The sequence below is a fragment of the Trachypithecus francoisi genome, unplaced genomic scaffold (genome assembly GCF_009764315.1).
Source record: "Trachypithecus francoisi isolate TF-2019V2 unplaced genomic scaffold, Tfra_2.0 Lachesis_group11, whole genome shotgun sequence".
NCBI classification, from domain to species: domain Eukaryota; kingdom Metazoa; phylum Chordata; class Mammalia; order Primates; family Cercopithecidae; genus Trachypithecus; species Trachypithecus francoisi.
The window spans coordinates 125,362,735-125,375,812 of record NW_022681456.1 but is presented as its reverse complement, the minus strand read 5'-3'; the positions used below and the strand labels follow the sequence as shown (position 1 = coordinate 125,375,812).

Genomic DNA, 13,078 nt, shown 5'->3' with positions numbered 1-13,078 from the left:
ACTCCAGGGCTTTCCCTTCCTGGGAAGACTCAAACTGCAGGAGCCTAAAACTGACCTGATTTCTCAGTAGCACCCAACCATTCCCTCTCCTCAGAAGATCCCAGTCCCACCTTCCCACCTCTACCTTTAAAGCGGCAAAGACAGTACCCAGTTCCCTCAAAAATATTCAGTGGCCAGAGGTTGTAAAATGTGTATTAAATTTCATGGGTATGCACAGTGGAGAAGGCATCCTCATAGAGGCAAAAGTTCCAACCCAGTGACAATGGCAGTGAGCCACCCCAGTCTAGTTTTCAACCATCTAAGACAGGAGCAGCTGGCCATTGCCCCTGGACTGAGATTTCTTCCTCTTTGCTGGTGGGGGGCGGCTGGAACTGATGGGAGACACAGTGGGAGGCTGAGGCCCCTTGGGGGCGTCATTCTGTTTCTGGAAGGCAGCTTTCTTGAAAGGCTGCTCTGGCAACTGCTGCTTCTCAACGCCCTTGGCCCTTCCAAGGGGGTGATGATGGTCCTTAGGTTTCAGGGTGGCCTGAGTCTTGGACGGGGATAACACAGCCGGTGTTTCTATGTCTGTGCCCTTGGGAGGGGCATTCTGCTTGAGGAAGGCAACTTTCTTGGAGGACTGTAATTTAGGTGATCGTTGCTTTAGCTTCCCAGTTACCTTTGACTCCCTGATCCCTTCGGCTTTTCCAGCTGGCTGACTGCTATCCTGGAACCTGGAGGAAGCTTGGGTCTTTCTGACAGAAGGTAGAGTGGACAATTCTGAGTCTGCCCCTTTAGAGGTACCATTCGGCTTCTGGAAGGAGGCCTTCTTGGGACGCTGCTGTTGCTGTAGCTGCTGCTTTGTCTTTGCAGCCCCCTTGGCCTTTTTGGCTGGCTGGCTGTTCTCAGACTTGGGGATGACCTGAGGCAAGTCTACATTTGTAGGTGTGGCTGTTTCAGAATTTCCTGGGGTTAAAATTAAACAGATGGTGTCAGAAAATGGGCCTTATCACCGTATTTTATTTTTTTGAGACGGAGCCTCGCTCTGTCGCCCAGGCTGGAGTGCAGTGGCATGATCTCGGCTCACTGCAAGCTCCACCTCCCAGGCTCACGTCATTCTTCTACCTCAGCCTCCGGAGTAGCTGGGACTACAGGCGCCCGCCACCAAGCCCATAGAATTTTTTTTATTTTTAGTGGGGACAGGGTTTCACCGTGTTAGACAGGATGGTCTCGATCTCCTGACCTCGTGATCCGCCCGCCTCAGCCTCCCAAAGTGCTGGGGTTACAGGCGTGAGCCACCGCACCCAGCCAATCACCATATTTTAATATTCTCGTATTAAAATATGAGAATTGCCATCTCTTGGGCAAGAGCTCCACACAATCAGGTCAGTGCCTAAGAGCAGATTACCGAAATTCCCATTACTAATGTAACTTGGCCTTTATTCAAGTCCTACTTGAACCTTGTATTAAGAGATTACTGCTTGTAGGCCAGGTGTGGTGGCTCACACCTGTAATTCCAGCACTTTGGGAGGCCAAGGCAAGTGGATTGCTTGAGGCTAGGTGTTCAAGACCAGCCTAGTGAACATGGTGAAATCGTCCAGGGATGGTGGTACCTGTCCACACCTGTAATCCTAGCTACTTGGGAGTCTGAGGCACAAGAATCACTTGAACCTGGAAGGTAGAGGTTGCAATGAGCTGAGACTGCACCACTGCAGTCCAGCCTGAGCGACAGAGCAAGACATTGTCTCAAAAAAAAAAAAAAGAAAAGAAAAAAATCACTGCCTATCCTTGGGCCAAAAGATTTTTTACAGGAAGCTGCGCCCTCTTGAGGACAGGAAGTAACAAGACGCGGTAAGGAAGAGATGAATTGGTTTTGGGTTTTTTTTTTTTTTTGAGACTGAGTCTTGCTCTGTCGCCCCAGCTGGAGTACAGTGGTGTGATCTCGGCTCACTGCAACCTCTGCCTCCTGGGTTCAAGCGATTCTCCTGCCTCAGACTCCTGACAATCATAAGCGTGTGCCACCATGTCCGGCTAAGTTTTGTATTTTTAGTAGAGATGGGGTTTCACCATGTTGACCAGCTGGTCTCGAACTCCTGACCTCGGGTGATCCACCGGCCTCAGCCTCCCTAAGTGCTGGGGTTACAGGCAGGCACGAGCCACCACGCCCGGCCTCACAGGGTCTTCTAAATGAATTTGAAGCACTAGCCTTTATTTTATTTACTTTTTTTTTTTTTTTTTTTGAGGCAGGGTCTCACTGTGTTGCCCAGGCTGGAGTACAGTGGTGCCATCATAGCTCACTGCAACCTCAAACTCCTGGGGCTCAAGGGATCCTCTTGCCTCAGCCTCCAGAGTAGCTGGAACTACAGACAAAGTCTCCCTTTGTTGCCCAGACAGGTCTCAAACTCGTGGTCTTAAGCGATCCTCCCACCTCAGCCCAAAGTACTTGGATTTACAGGCATAAGCCACCACCATACCTGGCCTATTTATTTTTTAAATCAGAGAAGTTTTTTTCCACACGGATTATGATGAATTACAGGATAATTAAAATATGTACTTTTTAAGTTATAGCAAATTTTACTATTTCTTTTTTTTGAGACAGAGTTTTGCTCTTGTTGCCCAGGCTGGAAAGCAATAGCGTGATCTCAGCTTACTGAAACCTCCACCTCCCAGGTTCAAGCAATTCTCCTGCCTCAGCCTCCTGAGTAGCTGGGACTACAGGCGCGCACCACCACACCCAACTAATTATTGTATTTTTAGTAGAGATGGGGTTTCACCATGTGGAATTCCTGACCTCAGGTGAGTACTGGGATTATACGCATGAGCCACCACGCCCAGACAAATTCTACTATTTCTGAAGTAGCTCTTCTCTCCCTCTTGCAATTAAACCCAGGGTTATATCCCAGTAAGCAGCGTTCTCAAGGCTGTTTCAGAAAACCCCACCCTTCCCTTGAGATCCAGGCCGGACTCCTCAAGATGGCTGAGAAAACCATCTGCAATGAGTGTGACGGGCTGAGAACTGCTGACAAAGCTCTGTGGAGCTCTGTTCCAACCCAGTGCTGAGAATGCTGGACCAGCAGAGGTACAGTACCAGTAAGTCAACCCTCTGCCAAGAAGGAAAAGAAACCACAACCTTCATTTGGACTGTATTTAGTGCTGAACAACTGCAGCCATTTGGCAGAATAAAGGAAAAGGCCTCCATCCATATGAACACTTTAGCCTATTCACATGGGGTCCAGCACTCAAAAGCAATTCTAGCTGGAATGAGAGGATTCTCTCATCCAAGCATGCAAAGGCTGGAGTAAGGGATGCATGAATCTTTCCTTTCCCTTCCCTTCTGTCACACCATAAAGGCTCCTGAAAGGTGAAAAGAGCAAAGGTGGTGATGAAGGGTAGAAAAAGATCACTTACCTGTCTGGGACTGAGGGATAGAATTGGAGAATTTCTTGAACTTGGCAATGAAGAACCCATCCATATTGTGCGTATGAGGGTAGAAGCGTCGGGCATTACGCAGACTGGGGTGGAAGCGCCTTTCTCGAAAGCGGGTAAAACCTTCCTGGCCAAAGTCTAGGCCTGTGGGCACCAGTCGCACATTCCTCTTTTTCAGAGCATAGTCTACCACCCACTCATTCTCTTCCACCTGGATGTTGGGGGAAGATAAACAAGGGAGGAAAAAGCAGAGCTGGAGCTGAAGGGAGCTCTAAGGGGCAAAGAGCCCCCCAGCCCAGCCTCCCCTGCTCTGCCATGGCAGAGGTCTCACCATGATAGAACAGGTGCAGTAAACAAGGTAGCCTCCTGTCTTGGAGGTGGCATTGACAGAGTCAATAGCACTCAGAAGCAACTCCTTCTGGAGGTGAGCACAGCGCAGGATGTCCTTCTCATCCTGTCCCAAAAAGAGACCCAAAGGCAGCCTCAGGAGGAGAGGGGAGCCCAGAGCGTGTCCCCATCTCGCTTTCCAGCTCTACGAGACCCAGCCAAGGCGTCTCAGCGGCCACCACTTGACTCCTCACCTTGTTAGTCTTCACGGCTGGGTCCTTGGAGATGACCCCAGTGCCACTGCAGGGAGCATCCAGCAGCACTCGGTCAAAGCCCCCTACCACCTGGGGAAAAGATACAGATGAATCCTATGTCTCTTCCACAACCAGCAGCGCACTATTTACTAGGGTCAAGTCTGAACACTGAGGTCAGGAAGGGAGAAGGTCAACTGGAAGAAGCCTCAGGAGACACACAGCTGGAGTCTCACCTTGGGGAACTGGCGCCCATCATAGTGACTGATAACGGTGTTGGTGACTCCCAGCCGGTGCAAGTTGCCCACAACACTCTTAAGCCGCTCAGCATTGGCATCATTGGCAAGGATCACACCCGTATTCTTCATCAGCTGGGCTAAAGGGAGGGCAGTAACAGTGCTGATCAGCCAGTTCCACTGCCTCCACACTAGCTCCCAGCCTCCTGCTCAGGAATCCACAGAAGTGGTAACCCCTCAAGGCAACGTCACTCCCAACAAGCCTGCCTGCTCTATAGGCTGATCCACTCTGCACTGGCCCCGGTGGCCAGCAAGCCTACCAACGTGGTTTCCCATTTTTACTGAACACCTATCTGGTCCTACATACTAAATTACTTCTTTTAAGTGATAGCAGCTTAATAAAAATTATGGCTACTGAGTATGTGCTGAATACCGCCAAGGACTTCTAAATGCATCATCTTAACCCTCACAATCCAAGCATAATACAAGGGGAAACCCAAGCGCAATTACCATCCCATTTTACAGATGACAAAAGAGAATCCAGAGTCAGATGTGTAGGAAGTGGCACACCCGGCACTGGAACCCAGGCCGACTCCAGAGACTGCTCCTCACCACTCTGCTAGAGCCTACACATTGTGTTCCGTGAGCCCTAGTGAGTCAGCAACCCCATCTACTTTCAAAAGCAAGACAGCCCGATGAATCCCACCTGTCTGCCCGTCTCATACCCATGTAGCTGGTCTTTCCTCCAGGGGCACAACACATGTCCAGGATCCGCTCATGTTCCTGGGGTGCCAAGGCCATGACGGGCAGCATGCTGGAGGCTCCCTGCAGCATGTAGTGCCCAGCCAGGTACTCGGGGGTGGCACCTGTGGAGGAGGACCACCCTGTGACATGCGGTAGGGACAGGGACAGAGCTAGAAGGGCTCTTGGGTGGGGGAGACTTACCAATAGGCACAGAAGAATCATATACCACTAGTCCAGTCTTTGACCACTTGCCCAGGGGATCCAGATTAACCCCACGATTGATTAGAGCCTGAAGAGAGATGAAGATTTTTTTTTTTTTTGAGACGGAGTCTCACTCTGTTGCCCAGCCTAGAGTGAGGTGGCGCAATCTCGGCTCACAGCAACCTCCACCTCCCGGATTTAAGCAATTCTTTCTCGTGCCTCAGCCTCCTGAGTAGGTGGGACTACAGGCATGTACCACCATGCCTGGCTAATTTTTGTATTTTTCATAAAGATGGGGTTTCACCATGTCGGCCAGGCTGGTCTCTAGCTCCTGACCTCAGGTGATCTGCCCGCCTCGGCCTCCCAAAGTGCTAGGATTACAGGTGTGAGCCACCACGCCCAGTCAGGATGAAGATTTTAATAACCTCATAGGCCACTCTACCCAGAAAACAGATGAAGACATTAAAAACATGGCCCATGGCCCCACAACTCCTAGAGTGCTTACTCCGAATATAGTCATCATGGACTCATTGAGCAATTTCTCTTTCCCACTCCATCCTATGGTGCCCTTTTTTCTTAACCTCAGGCTCCTAACTCAAGGTCTGAACTTCATCCCAATGGAGCAGGATGCCACCTCCTGTTACTTTATTTCCTGGAAGTGGCATCTGATTTTCTAAGAGGCTGACCCCTCCACCATACTAAAAATTTAGTGATACTGGTTATAGCACATTACGTTACTAGGTTTTCTTCACACCAGGAAATACACAACACATATAACCCAACAACTGACTTTAGAACAGGGGTCGTTAACCTAGGGTCCCTGAACCCTCAGAAATGAGTTTAAAATATTGACTGTGCATATGTGTCTTTTTTCTGCAGTTAGGAATCATATTTCCCCAGCTCCTCAATCATCTCCCTCCATTTTCCTTAGGGGCAGCACGCTCATCCTGAAGTCTCATCATCCTAGTCACAGGGAACAGAGGTTGGAGGGATGAACTTCCCACTCCTCAGAGGTCCTAGGCCCCCAGCCTGCCAGAGATATCAGGCCTCTGGGTTTGCCTCTCAGGGTCATGCTTAGGTCCTAAGGCCCCACCCAGTCAGGGTAGCACAGGGCAATCTCTGGAGTTGGCAGAAATCACTTCCCTTCTAAGATGAGCAAGCCTCAAAGGCCACCCCTCACCTGGGCAAGGTCTCGGCGTCGGGTTTTCAAGGTATTGGTCCGGAGGGTGATGGGCCGAGGCACCTCATTAGCTTCTAAGAACTCCACCAGCTGCCAGGCAAGACAGCAGGGAATAAGTGAGGATGGCTAAGGAGCTCAGTCAGGGGAGCGGGGCAAGGGGGCTGAACCTCTTCCTTACACAGGGTAAGGAGGTGAGAAAAAAGCAGAGGAGGCATTCTGGCAATCCAGTACCTCAGACAGAGGGAAGAGGTCCATGAGCTTGCCAAGCAGGAAGTCTCCATAGGAGTAGTAAGTGGCCAGATCCTTCTTGAGCCGGTTCAGGTATTCAGAACGAGACCGCCCTTCCTCCCGCTGAGCCCCAAAATCACGCAGAATTCCCACAATATCCTGGATCCGCTTGTGAACTCGTTGCAGGTCTGGAGCCTGGGCATGTGGGCCTGTTAAGGAACTGTGTCATGATGTCCTAGGGCCTGGAAATCCCTCTCCCAAGTACCTTCCTCCTAACTCTTCACTCTGTCCTGCAAGGATATCCTGCTCCATCTCCCCCGCAGGGGGCAGCACAAATGGTTCCTCATCCACATTGATCTGCAGGCCCCCATCTGCCTCCTCCTCCTTTGAGGAGCCAGACTCAGGGGTCACTTCCTCCTCGTCCTCCGTCTCCTCTTCACTCCACTGGACCCTAGAAACAGGTCCAAGAACAGAGTGATTCACAGACCAAAACAGACACCTCCTCCTTCCATACAGCTTCCCCATCCTAGCCGCTGCCTATGCTCCATCCCAATAGCTTCCAAAACTCACCCAGCAGCAGCTTCCCGGACCTTCTGCTTCTGAGCAGCTCTTTCAATAGGCAGCAACTAAAGAGACACAAGGGCTGTTAATACAGGCCTGCCCTTCCCATCAGCCCTTGTAGCACTTTCCATCTCTGTATCTTATTGTCTCACTAAATAAAAACCCAACACTTGCTCTCAGAAGGAAATAAAGGAGCCAAGAAACGAAGATAAGATTGGCACAATATTGATCACTGTTGAAACTAAGTAATGAGGGCATGGTGGTGCGCGCCTGTAAATCCCAGCTATTCGGGAGGCTGAGGCAGGAGAACTGCTTGAACCTGGAAGGTGGAGGTTGCAGTGAGCCAAGATCAAGCCACTGCACTCCAGCCTGGGCAACAGAACAAGACTCCATCTCAAAAAAAAAAAAACCAAGTAATGAATTAAAGGGTTCATCACATTTTACTTTCTACTATTACGTGTTTTTCACTTTTCCATTAAGAAAAAAAAAAAAAACTTGAAAAATACCTGCACATATAAAGGACAAAAATTGCCCTTGACTACCATTTTGCCATATTTTTTTTAGAGAAGTCTTGCTCTTGTCCCCCAGGCTGGAGTGCAATGGCGCGATCTTGGCTCACTGCAACCTCCGCCTCCCAGGTTCAAACGATTCTCCTGCCTCAACCTTCCAAGTAGCTGGGATTATAGGCGTGCACTACCATGCCCAGCTAATTTTTTGTATTTTTAGCAGAGACGGGGTTTCACCATGTTGGCCAGGCTGGTCCCGAACTCCTGACCTCAGGTGATCTGCCCACTCAGCCTCCCAAAGTGCTGGGATTAAAGGTGTGAGCCGGCTGGGCGCGGTGGCCGCCTGGGCGACAGAGTAAGACTCCGTCTCAAAAAAAAAAAAAAAAAAAAAGGTGTGAGCCACGACACCTGGCCCATTTTGCCGTATTTTTTTAAAGTTACTCTGTATTTTTCACATAATCCATTTTCAAGTTTGTTTCTTGCTTTTTAGACTTCAGTTAGATCACAGGCATTTTCATAGACACAATGACCAGTATTAACTGCATCATATGCATGAACCATAACTTACTTAAGCATATTGTATATTTTGGAAGTTTCCAGAGTTTTTGGCATTATGATCCACATGGTGCCTGCAAACCTAATAATGACCCTGTAGATACAAAGGGATGGAAGAAAGGGGTGCACATGGGGACTTTCTCTTTTTTTCTATACAATTCTAATAATACATCCACATACTAATTGTATAATAATTTCCTGCACCTCAGTAAAGAACTGTTTGCTGACGTTTTGGATCATCTTCCTTAATAAGGAATTACTATGTCAAAAGGAAGAAGTTTTTGTTTTTGTTTTTTTTTTGAGACAGTCTCACTCTGTCACCCAGGCTGGAGTGCAGTGGTAAGATCACAGCTCACTGCAGCCTCAACCTCCCAAGCTCCAGTCATCTTCCCGCCTCAGCATCCTGAGTAGCTGGGACTACAGGCGTACGCCACCACACCCAGCTAATTTTTAAACAATTTTTTAACTTTCTTTTTATTTTTTTTGAGACAGAGTCTCACTTTGTTGCCCAGGCTGGAGTGCAGTGGCACGATCTTGGCTCACTGCAACCTCCGCCTCCCAGGTTCAAGCGATTCTCCTGCCTCAGCCTCCCGGGTAGCTAGGAGTAGCTGGGATTACAGGTGCACACCACCACATCAGCTAATTTTTGTATTTTTAGTAGAGATGGGGTTTTGCCATGTTGTCCAGGCTGGTCTCAAACTCCTGAGCTCAGGTGATCCGCTCACCTCGGCCTCCCAAGTGCCAGGATTATAGGCGTGAGCCACTGCACCCAGCCAATTTTTTAATTTTTTTGTAGAGACAGTATCTCCCTATGTTGCCCAAGCTGGTCTCCAACTCCTGGGCTCAAGCAATTCTCCTGCCTCAGCCTCCCAAAGTGCTGGAATTACAGATGTGAGCCACCATACCCAGCCAAAAGGAACAAATATTTCAAAGTTCTGAGATAACTGCTTTATAAAAAGTGCATTTCTGTTCCCATCAGTGGAGCACACCATTGTCCACCTTCCCACATCCACACCAAGATAGCCTTCTAGATTTTTTAAATGCTCTATCCTACAGCTCCTTCAAACTTGTAGGTGCATTGGGAGAGGATATAAGGCAGTGGGGAAACAGTGATGGAGCACAAAACCCCCTTTCCTCTAGTCAGGCTTATCCTTGCCACTAAGAAACAGTCTCAAGAATCTGGAAAGAAACTAAATAGCAAGGATCCTTCTCTGAATGCCCAGAGATGAATCTCACCTCTTCACCTTCCTCCTCATCCTCAGAGTTGGAGTCAGCTCCATAGTCATCTACCATATCAGCATCATCCTCGGAGCCCCAGAGGTCCCCGTGGTTCACCACATCATCTTCTTCAGAGTCTTCCTCCTCCTCTTCCTCATCACTGCTAGGTGCTGGGCGCTTCTTGCCTTGAGCAGCATTAAATAGGGACTGGGGTCCCTTCTTACCAGCTGTCTGGACAGCTCCTGCAAAGATCCCTAAGGGTTTGAAGAGTCCTGGACTAATGGCAGCCACACATTCCCTGGCTCCACACCCTGGAAGCCTGTACTTTCTACCCTTCAGAATGTCCTCTGCCTGTTCCTTTCATTCCGGAAATGTTTAGCAAGTCCTTCCCTACCCAGGACCCAGAGGACTCCTCATGTAGCATCCAGCTCTTAGTTTCACTGACCTTTTGGTAGCTTTCCAGGCAATGGTTTGGCCTCAGGGGACTTATTTATCTTAGGGGCTTCAGCAGAGCCCAGCCTCCTCTTGGCTGCCCTGAAAAGACACAAGAGATTCAAGGAGTGAAGAAATGGAAAGATATTTCCAGGCTCTGCCATTTCCACCATAGGGAAAAGTGAGAGTCCAGAATTAACTCTGTGGTCAAAGATGAGCAGTACCAATTAAGTCCTGACACCCAAACTTACCTCTTTCGAGCACGACTAGACAGCCTCTTGGAATTTTCGTCACTTACTGTTTGAAAAAGAAAAATGAGGCAGAACAAGTTACGGGGACATTGAAAATAAATGGGAATGGAAATAAACATGGTAAGATAATTAGTACACTAATTAAAAGGAGTCCATTTAAATCTCAGCCCTGTCATTATTTAATAATTGTATATGAGTTTCTTTTTTTGAAATGGAGTTTCACTCTTGGTCTTCCAGGCTGGAGTGGTGCAATGGCGTGATCTCAGCTCACTGCAACCTCTGTCTCCCAGGTTCAAGCAATTCTATTGCCTCAGCCTCCCACCACCACACCCAACTAATTTTTGTATTTAGTTTCACCTAAATACAAAACCCTGTTTCACATGGTGAGACAGGGTTTCACCACGTTGGCCAGGCTGGTCTTGAACACCGGACCTCAGGTGATCCACCTGCCTTGGCCTCCCAAAGTGTTGGGATTACAGACGTGAGCCACTGAGCCTGGCTATACGAGTTTCTTAACCTCTCCGCATCCATTTCCTTAATAGTGCCTCTCTCACAGGACTCTAAAATGATGAAGTGACATAACAAGACCAACAAGTTCAACATAGTGCCCAGGACTTGCTACTATCTCAATAAACTGCATCCTTTATCCAAAGCCCAACACAAACTCCAGGTCCTGTGTTATCTCCCACCAGTCTTCCACACAGTAACTACTACTTGGCATGGAGAAACGGGATCCGTGCTTTTCCATTTCCATTCCTTCCAAAAAATCAATGACTGACCCCTCCCCTTCACTACTTCCTCTTGGTACAACTTAACCCATTTTTCAAAACCCAGCTTAACATGCAGTTCTGCATGGGATCTCCCTTCCTCTGAACTCACGTTTTAAATCACACCTTTTCTTGCATGAATAGTTGTGTCCGTGTCTTCACATCTCTACGACCTAAACAGTTCTCTACAATCTAAACGACAGTGTTTCATTCATACCTCCTAGTAACTCATACACAGAAGATTCCACTTAAATACAAAATGAACAAAGACTAAAAAACAGAAGAGGTTATGATACAGAATACTGCAAAAGCTGAGGGATCAGGAGACCACAACTAATCCTTACCTGCAGGCAAGAATCCGGCGAGTTCTGTCTCGGCGCCCTTCTGCTTCCGGGCCTTTCGGCCTGGCCCCCGCTTCTCCTTCTTCGTAGGGTCCAATTTGCGCCCCATGGTACTATGGCAGACAGAAATGTGAGAAGGTGGCGTCGCGCGTGCCGGAGGAAACGGCAGAACGCTGGCTTGGCGTACTATAGTGGGAAAGCGCACAACCTCAACTCAGCACCCGCAACTCACTCAGCACCCCCGACTCCGTACCCGCGACTCACTCAGCACCCCCGACTCAGCACCCGCAACTCACTCAGCACCCCCGACTCAGCACCTGCGACTCAAGTACCCCCGCTATCCCCCTGGAGGCCCGACCGAACGAACGCCCTCCCACCCTGAAACCCAGGTAGTGCACTCCTCTCCCCACGTCCCAGACCAGGTCAGTGCTGCCACCCTTCGTCCCCCAATTTCCTCCAGACCCACCAGAATGCGGGTTAAGGCCCGAGACTGTTCTTCGGGACGCGCTCCACGTGCACTCCGCAGCCAGCTTTCTGCGGGGACTCGCCACAGAGTCCTTCCACGCAGGCGCAACGGCAGCGCTAGCCTCGCGGCCCCGCCTCTTCCTGTTGCGCCCAGTCGGCCGCCGCACCCGGAACTTACGCTCCACCAGGGAACGCCCGCGGAGCCGGCGGCGGCGAGTAGGGGGAAGTTCAAAGGAGCCGCGCAGCTTACACCCGCGGCGGGTGGAGGGAGCCCTGTGACGAGAAACGGCTGAGCGTGACCGCCCTTCCCTCAAGGAGTTGGCTTTTAGCCTCACGGCCAGTTTCTGTTGGAAAACCTGGTGCGTGAAAGCCGCACCCTCTCCTCGAACCAGGGCCCGACAGCGGGGCCCTCTCTCTGGCATCCACTGCCCTAGTCGAGCCTCAAGATAACGGAATTCCAGGCTGGGCACGGTGGCTCACGCCTGTAATCCCAGCACTTTGGGAGGCTGAGGTGGGTGGATCACCTGAGGTCAGGAGTTCGAGACCAGCCTGGCCAACACGTTGAACCTCCGTCTCTACTAAAAACACAAAATTAGCTGGGCGTGGTGGCGGGCGCCTATAATCCCAGCCATTCGGGAGGCTGAGGCAGAATTGCTTGAGCCCAGGAGGCGGAGGTTGCAGTGAGCCCAGATCGTGCCACTTCAGCCTGAGCAAGAGCGAAACTCCACCTCAAAAAATCCCACAAAAAACAGCCGGGCGCGGTGGCTCATGCCTGTAATCCCAGCACTCTGAGAGGCCAAGGTGGGCGGATCACCAGGTCAGGAAATCGAGACCATCCTGGCCAACATGGTCAAACCTTCTGTTAAAAAATACAAAAACTAGCCGGGCGTGGTGACGCACGCCTGTAGTCCCAGCTACTCAGGAAGCTGAGGCAGAAGAATCGCTTGAACCTGGGAGGCAGAAGTTGCAGTGAGCTGAAATGGCGCCACTGTACTCCAGCCTGGCGACAGAGCAAGACTCCATCTCAAAAAAAAATCATGGAATTCTATGCCACTCAACTCCTACTCCCAGCCCCCGCCCCTTTTTTAAAAAATCTTTTTTTTTTTTTTTTTTTTTGAGACGGAGTCTCGCTCTGTCGCCCAGGCCGGAGTGCAGTGGCCGGATCTCAGCTCACTGCAAGCTCCGCTTCCCGGGTTCACGCCATTCTCCTGCCTCAGCCTCCCGAGTAGCTGGGGCTACAGGTGCCCGCCACCTCGCCCGGCTAGTTTTTTGTATTTTTTAGTAGAGACGGGGTTTCACTGTGTTCGCCAGGATGGTCTCGATCTCCTGACCTCGTGATCCGCCCGTCTCGCCTCCCAAAGTGCTGGGATTACAGGCTTGAGCCACCGCGCCCGGCCAAAAAATCTTTTT

General features: G+C 50.1%; 1 protein-coding gene across 4 annotated transcripts; it reads right to left on the bottom strand.

Moving 5' to 3' along the window:
- Window positions 1–173: 173 nt before the first annotated feature.
- On the bottom strand, window positions 174–12,350 carry NOP2 (NOP2 nucleolar protein). 4 transcript variants are annotated; one of them, XM_033223079.1, is made up of 16 exons: window positions 11,670–12,350; window positions 11,207–11,389; window positions 10,096–10,141; window positions 9,858–9,946; window positions 9,431–9,666; window positions 7,143–7,198; window positions 6,875–7,023; window positions 6,576–6,775; window positions 6,345–6,434; window positions 5,165–5,252; window positions 4,945–5,085; window positions 4,220–4,359; window positions 3,987–4,076; window positions 3,737–3,859; window positions 3,388–3,616; window positions 174–945 (listed from the first exon to the last, which is right to left on the bottom strand). In XM_033223079.1, the coding sequence occupies exons 1-16, from the start codon at window positions 12,088–12,090 to the stop codon at window positions 299–301; spliced, it is 2,928 nt and encodes a 975-aa protein (XP_033078970.1). In that variant the 5' UTR covers window positions 12,091–12,350; the 3' UTR covers window positions 174–298. The 4 variants fall into 4 exon arrangements, with proteins under 4 accessions (XP_033078970.1, XP_033078971.1, XP_033078973.1 ...); XM_033223080.1 differs by having other exon boundaries at window positions 175–945; window positions 9,431–9,654; XM_033223082.1 differs by having other exon boundaries at window positions 175–945; window positions 9,431–9,654; window positions 11,207–11,316; window positions 11,670–12,168.
- Between the last annotated feature and the right edge of the window lie 728 nt (window positions 12,351–13,078).